At 43.5% G+C, this 22,128-nt stretch overlaps 1 protein-coding gene across 9 annotated transcripts in view; it reads left to right on the top strand.

Annotated features, from left to right (window-relative positions):
- Positions 1-16,226, top strand: part of trim3b (tripartite motif containing 3b) — a 43,821-nt gene extending 27,595 nt beyond the window's left edge. For 7 of the 9 annotated variants that reach the window (XM_086308856.1, XM_086308853.1, XM_086308855.1 and 4 more), the window contains 16 exons: positions 5,253-5,428; positions 7,314-7,443; positions 7,552-7,662; positions 7,816-7,967; positions 8,110-8,290; positions 8,507-8,608; positions 8,795-8,893; positions 9,402-9,554; positions 9,918-10,296; positions 10,804-10,907; positions 11,019-11,186; positions 11,347-11,515; positions 12,264-12,305; positions 13,007-13,077; positions 13,193-13,333; positions 13,436-16,226. In XM_086308856.1, the coding sequence (XP_086164982.1) occupies positions 5,295-5,428; positions 7,314-7,443; positions 7,552-7,662; positions 7,816-7,967; positions 8,110-8,290; positions 8,507-8,608; positions 8,795-8,893; positions 9,402-9,554; positions 9,918-10,296; positions 10,804-10,907; positions 11,019-11,186; positions 11,347-11,515; positions 12,264-12,305; positions 13,007-13,077; positions 13,193-13,333; positions 13,436-13,588 (2,289 nt within the window). In that variant the 5' untranslated portion in view covers positions 5,253-5,294 and the 3' untranslated portion in view covers positions 13,589-16,226. Of the gene's footprint in view, positions 1-5,252; positions 5,429-5,461; positions 6,142-7,313; positions 7,444-7,551; positions 7,663-7,815; positions 7,968-8,109; positions 8,291-8,506; positions 8,609-8,794; positions 8,894-9,401; positions 9,555-9,917; positions 10,297-10,803; positions 10,908-11,018; positions 11,187-11,346; positions 11,516-12,263; positions 12,306-13,006; positions 13,078-13,192; positions 13,334-13,435 lie in introns of those variants that run through there. The other 2 variants (XM_086308860.1, XM_086308859.1) reach the window with 2 other exon arrangements.
- Positions 16,227-22,128: the final 5,902 nt, after the last annotated feature.

Below are 22,128 nucleotides of genomic sequence, written 5' to 3' on the forward strand. Positions count from 1 at the left end.
GTAAAAAATGTGACATGTTGTTCTTGGAGTTGATGGCTTAAGATGTGACCTTTACCCTCCCAGTGTGGGGACTGTATGTCATTGGATCCTCTGTGCAAAGACTGGAAAGATACAGCTTGGCTTTTACCCACTCTGGTGTGTGAGTGTCCGTGCGCGTGCTCATGCTCGGTGGGCAACAACTAACAATAGGACACGAGCGGAGATGGGACAGGGGATTGAGAGCTGTATTAGATCCAGCAGCGACAGATGTGCAGACAGGAGGGAAAGTCTGGTGGGGGGATAATGATAGTCAGTGTGTGTCTGTGTGTGTAATGTTTATAACTGCTTTCCTATCATTGTGTCATGAATCGCTGTGTGGCAGGCAAGCAGGAGTGGTGGACCCAAAATGCAGAACTCAGACACGGAAGTGAAACTTAAGGCGCAGCTTTATTGCTGGGAAAAACCTCGTACAAACTAAACTCACCAAAAGAAAACCAAAAGTCAGAACAGAGGAACCAAGGACTGAAACACTGGAAAGAAACACTAAACTGGAGCAGGAGACCAAACACTAGGAACATAGAAGCAGAACACACAGCTAGTTGAGGGTACGACGCGACACTGACACAGAGAAACACAGGGCTTAAATACACAGACGGCAGAAATCAAGGGATGAGAGACAGGAGGGGAACACACCTGGGAGAAATCACAGCTGACGAGACAGAGGAAACGTAAACTGAGCACACTCACATATGACACAAACCTTCACAATAAAACAGGAAACTCAGACACATGGAACCAGACAAGACATGAACTAACCAGACAGATTCACAAACAGATGGGGTGACACCATAGACAGAGACAGACTCAAAGGCAGACCAAATATAACACACAGAACTCAAACAATAATAATCATCATCATCAACTAGAAAATGATAACTAAAAGCGCTGGGTCACCGACCCAGGACCATGACAGTACCCCCCCCCCTCAAGGGCTGGCTCCAGACAGCCCAGCAGAAACACAAAAACGGACCAAAACCAAAAAAGAAAAGCACCCGACCAGGGTGGGCGGAGGGGGCCCAGGACGGAGGGACAGAGTCCAAAAAGGCCCAGATGGTCAAGTTCAGGAGGCCGACCATGCGAATGGCAGCGGGGCCGGTCCCGATGCCGGCCACGCAGTGGCATGGAAACAGTTCTGGGGGCCGACCGTGCGGACGGCAACAGCGGCGTGGAAACAGTTCTGGGGGCCGACCGTGCGGACGGCAACAGCGGCGTGGAAACAAGTCCGGAGGCCGGCCACGTGGAAGGCAGTGGCGGCGTTCAGGAGGGCGTCCACGGTGGCGGAGATGCCCAACAGGCGGCCAGGCAGATGACCGACGATGTGGAGGTGGTAGTAGGGGACCTGAAGGCTGCGTGGCCCCTGCAGCCCCAGGTGAAGCGGAGGCTGGACCAGACGGGGACGAAGGCAGAGGCCGGACCAGGCGGGGACGCAGGCGCGGAGGCCGGACCAGGCGGGGACGCAGGCGCGGAGGCCGGACCAGGCGGGGACGCAGGCGCGGAGGCCGGACCAGGCGGGGACGCAGGCGCGGAGGCCGGACCAGGCGAGGGTGAAGACACGGAGGCCGGACCAGGTGAGGGTGAAGCAGTGGCTGGACCAGGTGAAGCGGATGAAGCCGAAGCATGCGCTGGACCAGGCGACGCTGAGGATGCTGAATCCGGACCAGGCGACGGCGTGGAGGATGCAGCAGAGGCCGGGCCAGGCAACGGCGTGGAGGATGCAGACGGAGGCGCTGCAGCAGGTGGCGGCATGGATGAAACTGCTGCTGCAAGCGTGGATGAGGCTGCTGGTGGAGCAGCTGGTGGCTGGACGGGCTCCTCGGGCCCCCCAGCTGACGAGGAAGGAGGCTGGACGGGCTCCTCGGGCCCCCCAGCAAAAACAGTCTCAGAACCAGTGGGCACTGGAGCCCCTGGCACACACAGAACAGAACCAGCAGGTGCGGAGACCTCTGGCAGGAACGCAACAGAACCAGCAGGCGCGGGGACCTCTGGCAGGAACGCAACAGAACCAGCAGGCGCGGGGACCTCTGGCAGGCACAGATCGGAACCAGAAGGCACACGGGCCTCTGGCAGGCACAGATCCTGGCAGGCACAGATCGGAACCAGGCACACGGGCTTCTGGCAGGCACAGATCGGAACCAGGCACACGGGCCTCTGGCAGGCACAGATCGGAACCAGAAGGCACACGGGCCTCTGGCAGGCACAGATCGGAACCAGGCACACGGGCCTCTGGCAGGCACAGATCGGAACCAGGCACACGGGCCTCTGGCAAACACATGGCAGACTGCAGCTGCACAGAGCATTGAGTCTGCTCAGGCAGCAACGGCCGGGTGCGGTCCTCAGCTGGCTTCTTAACCGCCAGGGGTCCAGAGTCTGCTGGGGGCTGAAACCCAGCCTCTGGGGAGGCCCTGGAGTGAATCTCAGTCTCAGAACTGGCCAGCTTTTGAGGACTGATAACAATATTGTTTGGTTTGTCTCTCTGATTAGGATTCAAGGTTGTGGAACAGTTCTGTAAGGGTTGGATAGACATAGCTTGCTGTACCGGAGGTGTAGGGAAAAATGATGGTTGTGAAGTTGGAAACCGAGCTGACGATAAGGCTGATGATTCCTCTACCAACTGAGCTATTGACTGGGCTAAGGATTGAAATAAGGTTTGTAGTAAGTCAGGCTGTGGATGTGACTGTGCTATGGGAAGCGAGGCTGAATGTGGTGGAGGTGGTGACTGAGCTTCGGGCCGGGCGGCTAACAGAGCTTCGGGCCGGGCGGCTAACAGAGCTTCGGGCCGGGCGGCTAACAGAGCTTCGGGCCGGGCGGCTAACAGAGCTTCGGGCCGGGCGGCTAACAGAGCTGACATAGCCCCAGAATAAACAGTTCCAGATGAAACAGTCTTAACTCCTGGGTCCGAAGGAGCATCAGAAGCACAGTCTTTTGAACCAAAGTGGAAACGATCGCTCTCAAAATGAATACTGTCATTTTCTGGAACAGGAGGAACAGAAGATCTAGAGTTCATGAAGCTGACGTTAGCGGCCTTGGGGGAAACGGTACGTTTATCCCTCGACACAGAAGGCGAATGTAGGGGGACTTTGTCACTCACCCTAGGCGGTTGGTCGAGAAGAGTCCCAGGCTCCTGCCGGAGCCGTGAGTGCTGGCGGCACGTTCGCCGCTTCCAAGTAGAAGAGGAAGCAGCACTGGCAGAATGTGACAAGGAATGACTCGGCTGTGGCTGCTCCTGCTGTGAAGTGGAAACGCTGGGTGAGTCGGGTGGCACTATAATGATCCCTAACATCTTGTAGAAAGCTTGAGCTGGTGTGAGCTGGTTGCTCGCGGTCTCGTAGTAATCCTCCCGGGACCGGCGGGAGCGTTTTCTGCGAGACCGGGGCATCCGGGGGGAAGAAGCAGGTGAGTGGACCGAAGGGTAAGCAGCTAGTGAGGAACGGCAGCACGGAGGCCCTCCAAGCGCTAGCCGGGTCCCGTCAAAGGCTGAGCTGCGCTTCCTCAGTGAGTCTGCTGGATCCATACTGGTCGCGTCGTTCTGTCATGAATCGCTGTGTGGCAGGCAAGCAGGAGTGGTGGACCCAAAATGCAGAACTCAGACACGGAAGTGAAACTTAAGGCGCAGCTTTATTGCTGGGAAAAACCTCGTACAAACTAAACTCACCAAAAGAAAACCAAAAGTCAGAACAGAGGAACCAAGGACTGAAACACTGGAAAGAAACACTAAACTGGAGCAGGAGACCAAACACTAGGAACATAGAAGCAGAACACACAGCTAGTTGAGGGTACGACGCAACACTGACACAGAGAAACACAGGGCTTAAATACACAGACGGCAGAAATCAAGGGATGAGAGACAGGAGGGGAACACACCTGGGAGAAATCACAGCTGACGAGACAGGGGAAACGTAAACTGAGCACACTCACATATGACACAAACCTTCACAATAAAACAGGAAACTCAGACACATGGAACCAGGCAAGACATGAACTAACCAGACAGATTCACAAACAGATGGGGTGACACCATAGACAGAGACAGACTCAAAGGCAGACCAAATATAACACACAGAACTCAAACAATAATAATCATCATCATCATAAACTAGAAAATGATAACTAAAAGCGCTGGGTCACCGACCCAGGACCATGACACATTGTGTATTTACTTGAGGCATGTACTACTCTTCGCTCACCCCTCCATCTGTATGAGCACATGAGTGCATGCCTGATGCATGAATAATGCATGTGCTGACCTACTGAGAAAATGTGGCTGGATTCATTGCTGTTAGCAACAGAGAGATGAAAATGATATGAACAGCATTCAACAAAAGTGCAAATTCAAGCCATGCATCAAGTCAAGCTATGTGGTTATGACCTCTTGTTACGTATGTACAATATTTGCACTGGATGCTTGTTTTCAGTTAACACCTGATCTTGCAAGCGATGCTTCACTAGCATTTTTTTACTGCTGTAATTAATTTTGCCGTATTTGCTGACCTTGCACTGCTGAATGTGAAAGTGGGCCATGTGGAGGCAGCAGGGGTTTGTGTTGCTAGGCAAAATATCCATACCTTGCATCATATATATAGCTTTTTTTTCCTAATGTGAGAACAATAACAGACTTCTCTGTTCTGGTCACCCTACAGTTGGTTTCTGGCTTTCATGTAACTTCTACCTACAGAGGTGTGCTGTTTGCTGTGAATGTGAAAATGTAGCTGTGTGGTTCATAAAATAAGAAATTAAGCCTATTCCAGCTTAAACGTCTTATGTTTTGTTTTTTTGTATGTTCAAAACTACGACTGTTTCAATGGATTATTGTGGATTTGTAAAAAAAAACCAAAAAAACAACCCTTTTGTTGAGTGCTTACTTGCTCGTTACAAAGCCTTTTCTTTCTTACGCCTTCTTTGCTTATTTTTGTATTTTATAACTTTAATGTGTTACTCACGCATTTGGCCATAATGGTTCATGTGCATCTGCTGAGCATGAACTGCAAGCCTCTTTCAGCTCTCTTTCAGATGACGTTGCTCTGGTATTAACCTAGAAATAACTGCATAACAGTGTGCTTGTTCTGATCAAGGCATTAAACAGCTTTGTTTTGCTTTGGTTCCTGGTACCTTCTCTGAAAAGTTTGCTGAACAATAGCTCAGCAAAGAAGACCAAAGAAAAAGCTGGAGTGCAGCATTTTTCTTTAATATTTTCATCTTTCTCTTTCTCTTGTTAGGTTAACTGCTGTCGTTGTCCGTGGCTTTAAATTTCCTTTGCCATGGCCAAGCGCGAGGCTGGAAGTACCAGCCCTGTGGTGCGTCAGATAGACAAGCAGTTTCTGGTCTGCAGCATCTGCCTGGATCATTACCGCAACCCCAAGGTCTTGCCCTGCCTGCACACCTTCTGTGAAAGGTAACTAATGTTTGTGCTGTCTGCGTCAATGACACCGGTCAGGAGTCCTAATTACTGCTGCTCGCACTGTCTGCTGCATGTAGCTATTTCTGGCCATTCAAAGGAGCTACAGTACATTGTTTACCATACCTGTCTCTCTTCTAGTAAATCCTGTCTCTTACCCTGTTATCATAGAATTCCTGTCATACCTACACGCTGGCCAATAGACAAACCTCGTCTATTGCAAATCCCTACACACAATTAAAAAGCTCAGAGCGCTTCTCGTCACTGACGCTGCTGGGATAAGTGCATTCCTCAGCATCAGGGACTGTCAAGGACTGCAGTCTGAAAAAAGGCTCACTGTTGAGAGACACAATTACAGTGGCTCAATCCACAGTTTCTTGGGAAGGATGACACCCCCTCAGGTGACAATGCTAGAGCCGAGCCAAGCAGGAGGAAGCTTTTTGAAAGCTTGTTGTGGGTCATGGTGGGAGGATGGAGAATGAAGAAGGGGCATATTGTTGGCTGCAGAAGAAAACCAGGATTATGTTTCAGACTGGTTTGCTCCTAAACCCACGATCTACCAAATATTTATCGAATGGCTTTTTAAAAGCCACACAGTATGAGATAATTCTCTTTTTTTCCCCCATGCAGTCTGAGCTGCATTTGCCCACCGGAGGGCAAGTTTAATCCCTGGTTTAACTGGATAGCATGTGATGTGGAGTCCTGCTGAGGTGAACAGATTTTTGTCTAGGGCTATACGCAATATTTCCGGACAGATGTTTTAATGCTGGGGTGGGTTTATGTACTTTAAAGAGGGGTGTGGTGCAAACCCCCGCTGGGCCTATTCCTTTTGGGAGGGTGTTACTTTGCTTCATTTTGCTCCCGATGTCCTCTGTATGTGATTGTCATTTTTGCATATAACCTCAGGATACGACTACTTCATAATATAGAAATGATGCCAAAATAATTACATTTTACAACAACAGTAAAAGCAATTAGAATAGATAAATAACATTTTCTTACCCTTGAATCCCTGCCTGCTGCTCCCAGCGGGCTTCATGTCTGATTTTTGACAAAATATTTGATAGAAAAAATGTTTTCGTTCAACCTCTCAGTTGTTCTCAGAAGCAGAAACAGGGAGGCTTGGCTGATACGAGCTTGTATGCTGTCATAAATTAAATATAATTGTTCCAGCATGCAGCCTAAGCAGCTGCCAAACATACTTTTGTAAAAACACAGAGACTTATCCTGAGAACTGACTCAGGGTTTCTTACTGTATTAATCGCCAAATCATTAACTACAGAAACTAAAGAAATACAGCTGTACATCACCTGAGGGTGGGCACCTGGGCTGTAGACAAGGAATGCATTGCAGTCTGCATACTGCACCTGAAAGTTACTGACTGGCTTTGGTTTTTCCCCTTGTTAGCGTCTAATGTTGTTGATACACTCCAGTGGGCTTGTTAACCAAACCTGGAAAAATCTTTAGCATGTAGAGCCAAGCAGGATAGATGTGACTACTAGCATGCGTGAAGCCAGGCCAGAATCCAAACTACACAAACGCACACATAGATGCACAAACAGAAAAAAGCCTTAAAAAATGCACTTCACATGTATTCATGATTGAACTGTTTTGCCTCTTAGTGACTCTGTTAGTCAAATTGATTTGCCAGATGCTCACTTACTCAAAGAGAGTGTACATGTTTTCTCTCAAGCCTGTGGGCTCTGTATTGATTTAAATCCACTCTATTGCCTTATTTGTTGTGACAGGAGCACTATTTAGGCACTGCCTCTCTTTATTATGTGATTGCTCTGTCTTCCTCACACCTTCCTCTTCTTTTTTTTTTCTGCTGTATTGGTTATCTAAGTTTTATATTTATATATTTGTTGGCCTCTTCCTTCAGCTGTCTCCAGACCTACATTCCCCCTGAGTCTCTGACACTCTCATGCCCAGTGTGCCGGCAGACATCTATCCTGCCAGAGAAAGGAGTTTGTGCCCTGCAGAACAACTTCTTCATCACTAATCTTATGGAGGTTTGAAAACACAATGCATTAGCCAGATAATTCAAATGCGCATTACAAATAACAAAATAAAGAAATACCTCCTTGTTCCACACTGAATATAAGAATGTATTGCATTAGGTCCTTCAACGAGACCCAGAGTGCTCGCGGCCAGAGGCCTGCAGTGTGTTGGAATCAGTCAGTGCTGCAGCTGCAGGGAAGCCGCTCTGCTGCCCAAACCACGAAGGAAAGGTGAGAAGCTCTTTTGAGATATGCTACTCAAGTCATCACCTTACCTAAATTCCTTTCCATGTTATTTCAAGCAGTAATTGGTGTAAAAGGAACTGAATGTTACATTAATTTCTTTTTTTGCAAGAGAATGACTCGCTCTGTCTCCCTCTGCAGGTGATGGAGTTCTACTGCGAGTCATGTGAGACAGCCATGTGTTTGGAGTGCACAGAGGGCGAGCACAGGGAGCACATGACTGTTCCTCTGCGGGATGTGGTGGAACAGCACAAGGCTGCGCTGAAGACACAGCTGGATGCCATACACAGCAGGTGGGGGTCTTGATACCTCGGGAAAGCTTTAAGCAGCTTAAGCAGACCTTAGGCGATCTGTGCACACCGTGCCTCATCTGTCAGACATTTTCATTGTGTTCAGCTGCTATGGAATACATTTTCACCTTGTTTCATGTTGCAGGCTACCTCAGTTAACAGCAGCCATTGAGCTGGTGAGTGAGATCTCTCGACAGCTGATTGAAAGGAAGAATGAGGCAGTAGCGGAAATTACAAGTACATTTGAAGAGCTGGAACAGGCGCTGCATCAGCGCAAGACGGCCCTCATCACAGACTTGGAGAATATCTGCAGTACCAAGCAGAAAGTTAGTTGATGACCAGTTCATTCACTCATGTATATGCACATGCATATGTTTTTGTCCTTAATACCAGAGATTTATTGCTTTCTTGACATTTAATTCCTAATTTTCCTCTTTTTTAATGTATTCAGCTGCTTTTTCTCATCTTCAGTATTGTTTTAACATGCTCTACTGACCCTCCTGTGTCTGTTTTCTCTTATTCCTTCTCATTCTTGAGCACAGGTCCTGCAGGCCCAGCTTTCAGCTCTCCTCCAGGGGAAGGAACATATTCAGAGCAGTTGCAGTTTCACAGAGCAAGCTCTCAGCCATGGTAGTGCTACTGAGGTGGGCAGGCAAATTTTTATATACCAGCAACCTGTCAAACAGGATTATAGGATTTGACTCTCAAGTTTCATGCAGCAATGTAGCAGAATGTCTGTTCTGCAGTAGTTATATTGTTCTGTATTAAAAGGTACAGATGGGGGGGAAGGACTTTAAATAAAATACAGTATGCATCTCCTGTAAGAATAGGTGCTGCTGGTTCAGAAGCAAATGAGTGAGCGAGTAAACGCGCTGGCCAGACATGACTTCCCAGAGAAACCTCATCAGAATGCACACCTGGACTGCCAGGTAACGACTGCTGTCTGTTGTGACCTCTGTTTTTATTGTGGTGGTTTGACTGATTCTCCTACATTGTCGCATCGCAGGTCTGCGTGAGTCCTGTCGAAACTTTTTATTTTTCACGTGACTGTAATTTGACTACATGTATAACAAGCAGTACTCAGAAAGGACAAATCTCCACCAAGGCAGCTCAATCTGTGGGCAGTGTTTACTTTTATAGGATTTTTTTTATATATTCAGTTTGTTTTCTTTTTTTAAATGTAATGAAAGAAGCTTGTAGTGCAGCAAAAGTAATATTTACAATTCCCATATACCAGCAGATTGAACAGCAGGCATGCAATGCTACAAAAACATTACCTCCTCGGTGTGGGTAATAAAACAAATGTATAAACCCAGTCGTAAAGTACCATTAGCTTGTTAGTAGTTACCAGCTGCAGACACAGAAAGACTTAATAATAAAAAATAATAATAAAAAGTATTAAGAAACTCAAAAATTCAAATGTGCTGTGTGTTCAAGGTGGAGACCGAGGGCCTGCGGCGCTCCATCCAGAACCTGGGTGTTCTCCTCACCACAGCAGCTGTGGCTCACACTTCCGTGGCCACAGGAGAGGGCCTCCGCCATGCAGCAACTGGGCAACACCAAACTATTACTGTGACAACAAAAGACAAAGTACTGTCTCTGAATTATGTTGCTTTACTATCGTAATATTGTTCTGCTATATGTGTAAATTAAGCCATTTACTTTTTGCTTTGGCTCTAATGGGTTTACTGACATTTATTTGCTTTTCTTGTGTGTGGCTATTTCAATTTAGCTTTTCATTTTAATTCATAGCATTTATCAGAGTTCGTTTCCAAAAGTTATTTCACGGTGGCTACTCTGGTCACCGAGGCAATTTTCAGGGATTATTTTTATGAAAAGAAATCTATTATAAGCTTCTCATGCATGTGTGGAAAGTGCTTCTTTAGTGGCTGCCGTGTGAATATTGAAGATTTTGTGTTGTTCGGAAATTGACTCAGTGAACCCTATCTGCAGGATGGGGAGCTGGTGCGGACAGGAAACGCAGTTTTAAAAGCAGAGATAACGTCCGCTGATGGGAGCCGGGCTGCAGAGACGGAGATAACGGACAATAAGAATGGAACATACGAGGTGGGCTACACGTTACGCTCTGAGGGAGAGTACTCGTTTTCTTTGCTGCTGTACGGACAGCCGGTACGTGGCAGCCCTTTCCGACTGCGAGCAGTTAAGCCGTCAGATGTTCCGCAATCTCCAGACGATGTGAAGCGGAGGGTGAAGTCCCCCAGTGGCACGGCTGGCCACATACGGCAGAAGGCAGTGCGACGGCCTTCCAGTATGTACAGCACGACTAAGAAAAAGGAGAACCCCATTGAAGATGAGCTCATCTACAGAATGGGTAAGAGAGACACGGAAAAGCAAATTATGTCCTACACAAGTTACATTATCTTTGTTACAAATCAAGAATACTTATGTCATCATTTATTAGCTTCTAAGCCACAAGACAGGCTTTTAAATTGACACTCTCCGCTCCAGGCAGTTGCAATTTCCAGTTCATGCCAATAGACTACACAATAAAACTTTGATCTGGCTTGATTGTTTTATAGATTTTTTTTTATAGACAATTTGGCTTTGGCTGAGATAAAAAAAAATGTCACTGGCATTCAAAGGTTTTGCAACTTCTTCATATTATTTAATTCAAGCAAGTTTCTGTAATTTACTTTTGAACTCTTTTGCCGCTTTAAACAAACTTTCCCAAGCCTGGGAGACAGGAAATGAATCCAACAAAACGTATGTCATAGTTTGGTAAACGATCGGCATGAGTGCACAGTGTATAAGACTGGAGACTAATGTGAAAATGGTAAATGACACATTTCTTGAGTATTTGCCTTTTTTTTTCTGTCAGGTTCTCGGGGTAGAGAGAAAGGCGAGTTCACAAATCTCCAGGGGATCTCAGCCTCTAGTAATGGCAGAGTGGTGGTGGCTGACAGCAACAACCAGTGCATACAGGTGAGGCAGTGTAGCCACGTGTTTCACAGTGATTGCACAGAAGTGGATATTCAGACGAGTGTACTCTGCCGTACACTCTAAAACTGTTTGCTTTGATGGACCCAATTGCAGGTTTTCTCCAATGATGGCCAATTCAAGATGCGCTTTGGGGTCAGAGGTCGGTCTCCAGGGCAGCTGCAAAGACCAACGGGTGTCACTGTTGACATGAACGGTGACATTGTGGTGGCCGACTATGACAATCGGTGGGTCAGCATCTTCTCTCCTGATGGGAAGTTTAAGGTAAGATCTCTGTGCAGGCTGAACAGCACTAAATGCCTCATTTAAGGGTTGTTCATATGTGAAATCTATTAAAAAATAGTCTTTTGGTGTTTTTCTGCCTCACCATTTACCTTCTGCTTGAAAAAGTGCTAAACTACTTTTTTGTCTCTCTGCATCACAGAATAAGATCGGTGCAGGACGGCTCATGGGTCCCAAGGGTGTGGCTGTGGATAAGAACGGACACATCATCACTGTGGACAACAAGGCTTGCTGCGTCTTCATCTTTCAATCCAATGGGAAACTTGTGACCAAGTTTGGAGGCAGAGGGACTTCTGACAGACAGTTTGCAGGTGAGAAGGAGGCAGCCACTGCCGGGGAGGAGACAAGCAAACATCTGTTATGAAATTTTGAATATTTGGCAAAATAATTAAAGTGAGTTAAAATATACTGAAAGAAATAAAAACACACTTCCATTATTTAGGATAACATTTTTTATACTTCTTTAAAGGAAAATAGCAAAGGTAAATATCTGACTGCACAACAGTGAAATGCATAAAAATCAAAGGTTAATTTATTAAAATAATTAATCATTAAGGGAAATATGGTTGGTATAAACTCAATGTGTAACATTCAAGTAAATTTCATTTGACCATATTCCATTAAATGTAATGTTGTACACTGTAGTTACATGGAAAATTTACATGTAATCAGATTACTTCATTTTATGCATAAATATTTTTGGAGTGTAAGTAACAGGATTGTTTTAGTAGACAGTAAATCAGGATTTTGAAAGTGTTTGCAATGTGTTTTTTATCATTGTTTAGTATTAGCAACTAAAAACCCTCATTGTGAGCACCATTACTAATGTAGGCGCAGTTTAAAGCGTCAGCTCTGGGCAGCAAACAGCATGAAGAATATTAAAGACAACACTGGCTGTGTGCCCGTAACTCCCACGGTATTACTGCATTAGCCGGGCAGCAGCACCCCCCTGCACCTCCCTGAGCTTTTTCTTCTTTGGATGTCTTTATCTCTGACTAGCTATTTTTTTTCCTTCCTTTCTTTCTTTCTTTCTGTTCTTCCTTCTGTTTTCCAACTCAGAAAAACTTGGCCCAAACATAAATAAATCTGGCTCAGTTTTCAGTAAGTACTAAGTGTGGCCTTGCTGCAACCTTAATCCCACAGTGCAGTGCCCTCTGTCTAACCCAAATCCGTGATCATGTGTCTGACCTCCTGAGATCTCTGATTGTTTAAAAAAAAAACCTGCAGGATGAAGCTGTGCCTGTGCAGCAATGATCAGAGATGAGATTACATGCCATTGTAATAATTACATGAATCATAATTATTCTTTTTTAAGATAAGTTTGTTGTGTGTATTGTGCTTTGGGTGAAAAACGGCTATGAAAAGAGAGATCGGTGTGAATGAATTTTACTGTTTCCAATAACTCATTCTGTGGTATTTTAATATAATCAGTTTCGAGGTCTGCTTTTAATGATAAGTTAACTGGACGAGTAACCCAACCATCAGTGTAAGCACTGACAGTATGACTAAGACAATATAAATATTCTGTGATTGGGCAGTGCATGCATAACAATGATTTAGGCCTTGAGCCTCTCCATATAATTTAACTTTCAGTATTGACTTGAAATGTTGCATGAAAAGAAGCACAACATACTACTCGCATCCAATCAGAAGGGTTTCCTATTTTATAATTGCAGCTTTAGACAAACTATAGATGAAAACTACATTTAGTCAGCCTACTAACAGTGAAGCCAATGCATAAACAACAGGAAACAGTCTCTGCTTTAACTACCAACATAACCTGCTTCTGTCTCCTCATCCAGGCCCGCATTTTGTTGCCGTGAACAACAAGAATGAAATTATCGTGACCGATTTTCACAATCACTCTGTGAAGGTAAGAAAAAAAGACGACCTATGTCTGAGTTTGCCACCTTAGCTGTGATTTTTATTTTAAAGGGAGGCCGTGCACATGAAGATGCTGACCGAACTTTTCTGGCTTTTTGCCTCAGGTGTACAGCGCTGATGGGGAGTTCCTGTTCAAGTTCGGCTCTCATGGCGAAGGGAACGGCCAATTCAACGCTCCCACTGGCGTGGCTGTGGATGCCAATGGAAACATCATTGTAGCTGACTGGGGTAACAGCAGAATACAGGTGAGGCAGCTTGCAGTTTACGTGTAGATGTAATTTTAACGCCGTTGCTGTGTTTTGTTGTGACAGAATTGCTGAAAATTCTGACCTTTTTTTCTGCATCAGGTGTTTGACAGCACAGGGTCCTTCTTATCCTACATTAACACTTCGGCAGACCCGCTGTACGGCCCCCAGGGCCTAGCGCTCACCTCAGATGGACACGTGGCTGTTGCAGACTCTGGCAATCATTGCTTTAAAGTTTACAGATATCTGCAGTAGACTGAGGGGAAGATGTCGCCGCCACCACCAACTCCTGCTTTAAAAAGCAATGTCACATATTTCTTGCAGAGAAAAAGTTGCAACATGCCTGCACACTTCCCAGAGGCTCCATGTCCACAAATTAATTTCCTGTTCATTTTGTCTGTAAATACTTCAAGGATTTAATGTCCAGAAATGATATTAAGAACGAACTTCCAAAACATGCAATTTTAATGTTTTCAAAGACAAAATTGGCTAGATATCACAAAAACTACTGACTACTGCAAGAACAGAAACCATAATTACTGAAACGGCAGTGAGTTCTTGGATTACTTCTATTTTTAAAAACAATCAAGCAGGTAAACATATCTCATATAGAGACTTTCAAATACTTGCGTTTTTTTTTTTTTAAAGAATGTGAGACAGCCTCTGCTCAACTATACACCTGCAAAGTTAGATGACTACATCTTGTACAGTCGCGTTGCTGTTACATGGCTAAATAGGTCCATAGACAGACATGCATATATCAAAAACACCTAAACAATCAATTAGGCATGTCTATATTTTGTCATTCTTGGTTTGTCTAACTTTAACTTTCCATAAAGCTGAGCTATAATGCTTCTCTCCACCTCATGTTTTTATTCTCGGACTCTACTAGAGTAGCTTTGCATGATTCTGTCTGAAACAAGCTGTTTTAGTTTGAGGTTTGAGATGGGCTTTATCAGCAGATGGGCAGTGTTGCGCTTCTCACAGAGCTGCGTGCCTGAAAATCAATAATTCAATTTTGGTACCTAAAAATTTCAGCTTAATAACTTGAAATGTCAAGTTATTGAGGGAAACAGAGTGCTTTAGGCAGCTAGAAGCCTGAGCTATTAGCGCATGGGAATTATTTGCACAAACACTTGGCTAAATTTGTGATTAGTATCAATGTCACAGTAAAAAAAAAAGTTTGTGTGTGTGTGTGTGTATGAATGACATAGATTAGGTATAAGCATAATAGTTTACTCTGATTGGCTTAGAGCCTAAAACTAACCAACTATCGACAGGAAAAAATGAACAGGAAATTAACCCCTGGCTCAAAGGCCTTTTAGCTCTATTCCCCAAGTGTATCTTCACAGCCTGTCAGTCTTAAATTGTTTTGGCAATGCAGATGGGCAACACTCAGTATCCAGCAAACAAGGCAACGCAATGAAGATTCCCTGTTTCCTGAAAGGAACATGATGCTTTATGAGTAAAAAAAATGCTCAGGTCTTTCCTTGAACAACGTTGCATGTTCGTGTGCTCTGAAAATGATCTTCTTGTCACTGCCTTACAATATTCATCAGCGAACTCTGCAGAAACTTCAGGAATGTGTTGTTTTAAAAGGAACTGCTTATCATTCTCATTCTGCACCTTATCAGTCTGACATGATCACTGCACAATTAAAATTATTCTTATCATTGTTTTTTTAATTTTTATTTCTATTTAGCCATAAGATGAGTTTACGTATATGCAAGTTGTTTCATTTTGGGATCCAAAGACAAGCATCAAAAAGCACAGTAGTTAAAAAAAAGGCTAAATATCTGAACCAGCTCCCCTTCACCCTAAAGTCGGAGCCCTACTAGCAAAACAAAATAATAGTAACTAGTCCTTGCACTTTCGTATATTCATACCTACAATTCACTGTAGTTGTGCATATGCACATTTACACGTATGTATATATTTATACATATATATATGGATTTGGTGTCTATATAGCCTACATATTCCAGCACTTAAACAGAAACAAGGTCACGCCAAGTAGTTAACTGAATGAATGAAACATCAGTGGAACAAAGTTGTAATAAGTACATATTATTTGCTGTATTCTTTTTTTTTCCTTTTTGCAAAAGAATTTATTTATTTACAAATTTCTTTTCTACATAATTTGTTTGACAAATTATTTTTCTAATTGGTCGGTTTGAACCTTCTCCTCCTCTTTGCCAAACTTAGCTATACCATTGTAACTTGTAGCACTCAAAGCTGTTTTCTGTTTTTGACTCTTCCCGGTCAAACAGTGACGTTTCCTTCTGCCAAAACCTATTGTTGTAAGTTGCTGTTGAACATTGCACAGAATACAAATAATGAGAGTTATATAGTTTGCAAGAGTAATATATGCCTCTATGTATAGTTCATTTTGACATAATCAGAACGTGTACTGTATATTACAATCATATTCCTGTTGTAGCTGACAAGCACTTTTATCGTGGATTTTCCAGGATTTGTATTCATTTGCTCTGTAGTTCAATGTTTAGAGGTTTTTGTTTTTTTGTGCGTGTGGCTCTTACAAAAACACCAGCTAATATGCAGTGACACAAAATCATCTCTCACCTGTGTTTTAGAAATACTGTCTGTCCCCCAGTACTGACTCATTCTGATTTTCCATCTGCATTTCCTATTTATTGGAAAACTGACAGATTGAGCTAAACTTCCCTTCTCACTAGACTGTATTTATTCTTTTTGTTGTTGCTTTTAACTGTCAAAAGACATGTGGGGGGAAAACTGAAGCACACAGTATTAATAAAATGACATCAACTTTTGTGTATACAACTGTGTACTACAAGAGGCCATTTACAAGTAATCAGTCCGTTCATGTATCACGGGGAAGGTATGATTGTAAATTAAAGAATGACTAAACTACTGCAAATTGCCTGCTTTGTATAACTAAACTTTAGTTTATGTATTATACAGTAGACTCATTTTTACAGTGAATTTTCAGTTGTTTTCCTTTGTTTCTTGGCCAGATTAGATATCAGCATCTTTCTTCATGCCTACTTTGCCTACTATGCCAGTTGTTTTTTTTTTCCTGATGTCCTCTTTTTCTATTGTTCTATTGTCAAATAAGATAAAATGTCACTTGCCTGCTTCTTGGCTTCTACTGGCTTGGCATTTGCAATAATGTTAAAAGAACTCGACATCACTGGGACTTAAGACATGAGAATCATATTCTCACGGCTTTTTTTTGCACAGAAAAATGTTACTTAATACTTTATAAAACACATTTACAATACACTGACACGAAGCCTCTCAAGAGACCTTTGTATAAATCAAATGAGTCATAACAGCCCGGCCTTTCCAGTTTCTTGCAAGACACCCCAGCAGCCAATAACTTTTAAGCATTTGATGAATCAGTCTCTGCTGGTGTATAACAAGTGTTTGCTACACACCAGGCATTCAGTGGTGCAGTGTATAAATAGATTCTTAAATATAAGGTTAGATTAAAACTATCTCCTGGTAAAGCTATTTAAAAAAGATTGGCTAGAGTGAATAAATATTAACCTCTAACCTTTAAAATAAATAAAGAAAGAAAATAATAATCATAATAATATCAGCTTAATCTGAATAAAACCCTGCCAGAAGAAAACTTTAATCAGCAATGGTTCTCTGAAGTATTACTTCAAGTATGCATGTGATTGTCAACCTAAACACATTTGTATGGCCGTCATGAAACCCAAATTATTTTAAGTCAAGAACAAGTAAGAGTCATCATCAAAGAAAGGAGGACACAATAAGAACAGCCTTCTCACCTCTTCCTTAAATGTTCTTGCAGAATGAAATTAGCAATACCACACCCAATTTCAAGATTAGGGAACGGAAGGATGAAAATGGCAAGCAGCCTGTTTTGTTAGTAGAATGAACCAAAGCTATTAGCATTTTTATCAGCTGGATGTAATAACTCAGTGTAAATGAAAGCTGATGAAAACGATACAGTCATGGTAAACAAAAATGACCTTTAAATTTAAAAAGTGTAAGTCTTAAAAGTAAAACCTCAGATAAACTACAAAATGGCCTTCCACCCAACCGCAGGAACAGCATGGGGAAAACATAAGTACACACTTAATGCTTTCATAGGAATTAAGGGGTCATACAAAAGTTTTAAAAGTCTGGAGAGTCTGTTAGGTCATTTCCACTGCGGTAAAGTGAGCCGTCATTTGTGAGCCGCGGTCAAGCCAGCCGCCTCCTATCCGCCGCATAAATTTCCTTGCGCTTTTACACCAGTCTTTACGGTAGCGCCTTTTCGCTTTATATCCTGATTGAAAGCCTAGACTCGCGCACACACGCACGCGCGTGAACAGTCACACGCACGCGCGCACACAAATTATAATGGAACAGCTCAATACAGCCATCGTGACAGTCTGGTTGCATATTCAAAAATTCATTAAAAATCATTCTTAAAAGTTGATGCCAAGCTTTCAACACAATCCTCTTCTCGGACACCTACTTTACCTCTGGGCCAGTTTTTACCCAGATTTACTGTAATATTACTCAGAAATCACAGTAAACTCATATTCAGTGCAATACAGTCAATGCACTACAATTATGTTTATTTCAAAAATTCATTAAAAGTCATCCTGAATAGTTGAGGTCCAACTTTCAACACATCCCTCCTCTGGGACACCTACTGTACCTGTGTGCCAATTTTCATCCAGATTTACTGTAGAATTCCTCAGAAATTAAAGGGTACTTGTATTCAATGCAATACAGTCAATACAATAGAATTATGTCAATTTTCAGAAATTCATTAAAAATCATCCTGAGTAGTTGATGTCCAACTTTCAACACATCCCCCCTCTGGGACACCTACTGTACCTGTGTGCCAAGTTTCATCCAGATTTACTGTAGAATTCCTCAGAAATTAATGGAAACATTTATTCAATCTAATACAGCCAATACACTACAATTGTGTCAATTTTCAAAAATTCATTAAAAATCATCCTGAGTAGTTGATGTACAACTTTCAACACATCCCTCCTCTAGGACACCTACTGTACCTGTGTGCCAAGTTTCATCCAGATTTACTGTAGATTTCCTCAGAAATTAAAGGGTACTTGTATCCAATGCAGTCAGCCAATACAATTTAATTATGTCAATTTTCAAAAATTCATGAAAAATCATCCTGAGTAGTTGATGTCCAACTTTCAACACATCCCCCCTCTGGGACACCTACTGTACCTGTGTGCCAAGTTTCATCCAGATTTACTGTAGAATTCCTCAGAAATTAATGGAAATATTTATTCAATCTAATACAGCCAATGCACTACAAATGTGTCAATTTTCAAAAATTCATTAAAAATCATCCTGAGTAGTTGATGTCCAACTTTCAACAGATTCCTTCTCTGGGACACCTACTGTACCTGTGTGCCAGGTTTCATCCAGATTTACTGTAGAATTCCTCAGAAATTAATGGAAACATTTATTCAATCTAATACAGCCAATGCACTACAAATGTGTCAATTTTCAAAAATTCATTAAAAATCATCCTGAGTAGTTGATGTCCAACTTTCAACACATCCCTTCTCTGGGACACCTATTGTACCTGTGTGCCAATTTTCATCCAGATTTACTGTAGAATTCCTCAGAAATTAAAGGAAACTTATATTCAATTCAATACAGTCAATACAATAGAATTATGTCAATTTTCAAAAATTCATTAAAAATCATCCTGAGTAGTTGATGTCCAACTTTCAACACATCCCTCCTCTGGGACACCTACTGTACCTGTGTGCCAAGTTTCAGCCAGATTTACTGTAGAATTCCTCAGAAATTAAAGGGTACTTGTATCCAATGCAGTCAGCCAATGCAATTTAATTATGTCAATTTTCAAAAATTCCTTAAAAATCATCCTGAGTAGTTGATGTCCAACTTTCAACAGATTCCTTCTCTGGGACACCTACTGTACCTGTGTGCCAGGTTTCATCAAGATTTATTGTAGAATTCCTCAGAAATTAATGGAAACATTTATTCAATCTAATACAGCCAATGCACTACAATTGTGTCAATTTTCAAAAATTCCTTAAAAATCATCCTGAGTAGTTGATGTCCAACTTTCAACACATCCCTCCTCTGGGACACCTACTGTACCTGTGTGCCAAGTTTCAGCCAGATTTACTGTAGAATTCCTCAGAAATTAAAGGAAACTTATATTCAATTCAATACAGTCAATACAATAGAATTGTGTCAATTTTCAAAATTCATTAAAAATCATCCTGAGTAGTTGATGTCCAACTTTCAACACATTCCTCCTCAGGGACACCTACTGTACCTGTGTGCCAGGTTTCATCCAGATTCACTGTAAAATTCCTCAGAAATTAAAGGACATTTATATGCAATTCAATACAGCCAATACACTACAATTATGGAAATTTCAAAAATTCATTAAAAATCATCCATAATAGTTGAGGTCCAACTTTCAACACTTTCTTACTCTGGGCGTCCTACTGTACCTCTGGGCCAAGTTACATCTCAATTCACTGTAATCTTTATCAAAAATTGAAAGAACAATTATATGTCAATGCTGGATGTGTGTCCTTTCAAAGTGACACTAAATAACAGAACTCAGGCACATCAGGGAATAATCCAAAAGGCGGATTTATTAAACAAAAACAACATACAAAATATCTCTAACCCATACTACATAACCTAAAAAGAAACAAAGGGACACTTAGAAGCACAAGGAAACAATACTGAAAGGGCAAGAGACACAGTCCAAACATAATCCACAACTAAAATGCCAAAAGAACAAGTCATCCCACATAGCAGACGGGTCTTGCCTGGATCTGGTGTCAAGCCGGCACTGCTGGCTGACTTCTGGCATGGTAAGATGGCACTGTTTATGTGATGGCATGCCACATTTGGCCTGATTGGGTGAATGTGACATGTTGTATAGAGCACTTTGAGTAATATGGGTGAGTAAAAAAGTGCTGTATAAGAATCAGTCCATTCACTGTCTGAACAGAGTTTCGTCATGTTACTTTTGCACTATTATGTTCCAGCACATGTTGTTATTACATGGCTTACATGGCTAAGGTACACATTAGGCTGACATCTGGGGCCAGAGCTGAAACTGTTCTGGGCCAGCACAGGGCCAGCAGTGTGTCTGCAACTGGCCTTGTGCTGGCTCATCAGAATCAGAATCAGAATCAGAATGGGGTTTATTGCCAAATGTTGAGCAGGTTTACAACATTAGGAAATTGCTGCGGTGCTTCAGTGCAAACATGGTGTCATAAATAACACTTAAATAGACATGGAAAAAATAAAAGTAGGGATAAGAATTAAAAGTGCTACGTGGAAAGATATGTGCATGCGATATACATGAGATATATACACGAGAGTAAGAATTATGAGTGCTACGTTGAAAGATATATACATGAGTGCAGGTGGTGATCAGTGCCAAACATGGAATGATACAGTGAACACAGCGTAGGGTCATGTGTTAGTGGCGGGGACAGTCATATGGTTATTGTTCATGTGTCCAACAGCAGAGGGGAAGAAACTGTTCTTATGGCGAGAGGTTCTGGTGCGAATGGACCGGAGCCTCCTGCCTGAGGGGAGCAGGTCAAACAGACTGTGTCCAGGGTGAGAAGGGTCAGCTGAGATCCGAGCTGCACGCCGCAATGTCCTGGAGGTGTACAGGTCCTGCAAAGATGGGAGTCTGCAGCCAATCACCTTCTCAGCAGAGCGCACAACACGCTGCAGTCTCTGTTTGTCCCTGATAGTGGCTCCAGCGTACCACACGGTGATGGAGGAGGTGAGGATGGACTCAATGATTGCAGTGTAGAACTGCATCATCGTCCGTGTTGGCAGGTTGAATTTCTTCAGCTGCCTCAGGAAGTACATCCTCTGCTGGGCTTTCTTGATGACGGAGGTGATGGTGGGCTCCCACTTCAGGTCCTGGGTGATGGTGGTACCCAGGAAGCGGAATGAGTCCACAAGGGTGATGGGGGTGTCAGTCAGGATGATGGGGGGGAGTGGGGCTGTGTGCTTCCTGAAGTCCACAATAATCTCCACTGTCTTCTGGGCATTCAGCACCAGGTTGTTGTGGCTGCACCAGGACACCAGACGTTCAACCTCCCTCCTGTAGGCAGACTCATCCCCGTCAGAGATGAGCCCAATAACGGTGGTGTCATCTGCAAACTTGATTAGCTTGACAGACTGGTGGGTGGAGGTGCAGCAGTTGGTGTACAGGGAGAAGAGCAGAGGAGAGAGAACACAGCCCTGAGGGGAGCCGGTGCTGATGGTCCGGGAGTCCGAGACATTCTTTCCCAGCCTCACATGCTGCTTCCTGTCCGTCAGGAAGTCAGTGATCCACCGGCAGATGGGATCAGGCACATTCATCTGGGAAAGCTTGTCTCGGAGATGGTCTGGAAGGATGGTGTTGAAGGCAGAGCTGAAGTCCACAAACAGGATCCTGGCGTAGGTTCCTGGGGAGTCCAGATGCTGCAGGATGAAGTGTAGGGCCATGTTGATGGCGTCGTCTACAGACCTGTTGGCTCTATATGCAAACTGCAGGGGATCCAGGAGGGGGGCCGTGAGGGTCCTGAGGTGGGAGAGAACTAGGCGCTCAAAGGACTTCATGACCACAGATGTCAGAGCCACGGGTCTGTAGTCATTTAGTCCAGTGATCCTAGGTTTCTTGGGGACAGGGATTATGGTGGAGGACTTGAAGCAGGCAGGCACATGACATGCCTGCAGTGAGGAGTTGAAAATGCCAGAAAACACTGGGGCTCATGTGTGGGCCACCTCTGGTAAACCAGATCTGGGCC

This window comes from Aulonocara sp. 'chitande type north' Nkhata Bay, linkage group LG10 (assembly GCF_057382095.1).
Source record: "Aulonocara sp. 'chitande type north' Nkhata Bay isolate Kocher_YH1m ecotype deep benthic linkage group LG10, A_spYH_male_GT1.1, whole genome shotgun sequence".
Classification (NCBI taxonomy): domain Eukaryota; kingdom Metazoa; phylum Chordata; class Actinopteri; order Cichliformes; family Cichlidae; genus Aulonocara; species Aulonocara sp. 'chitande type north' Nkhata Bay.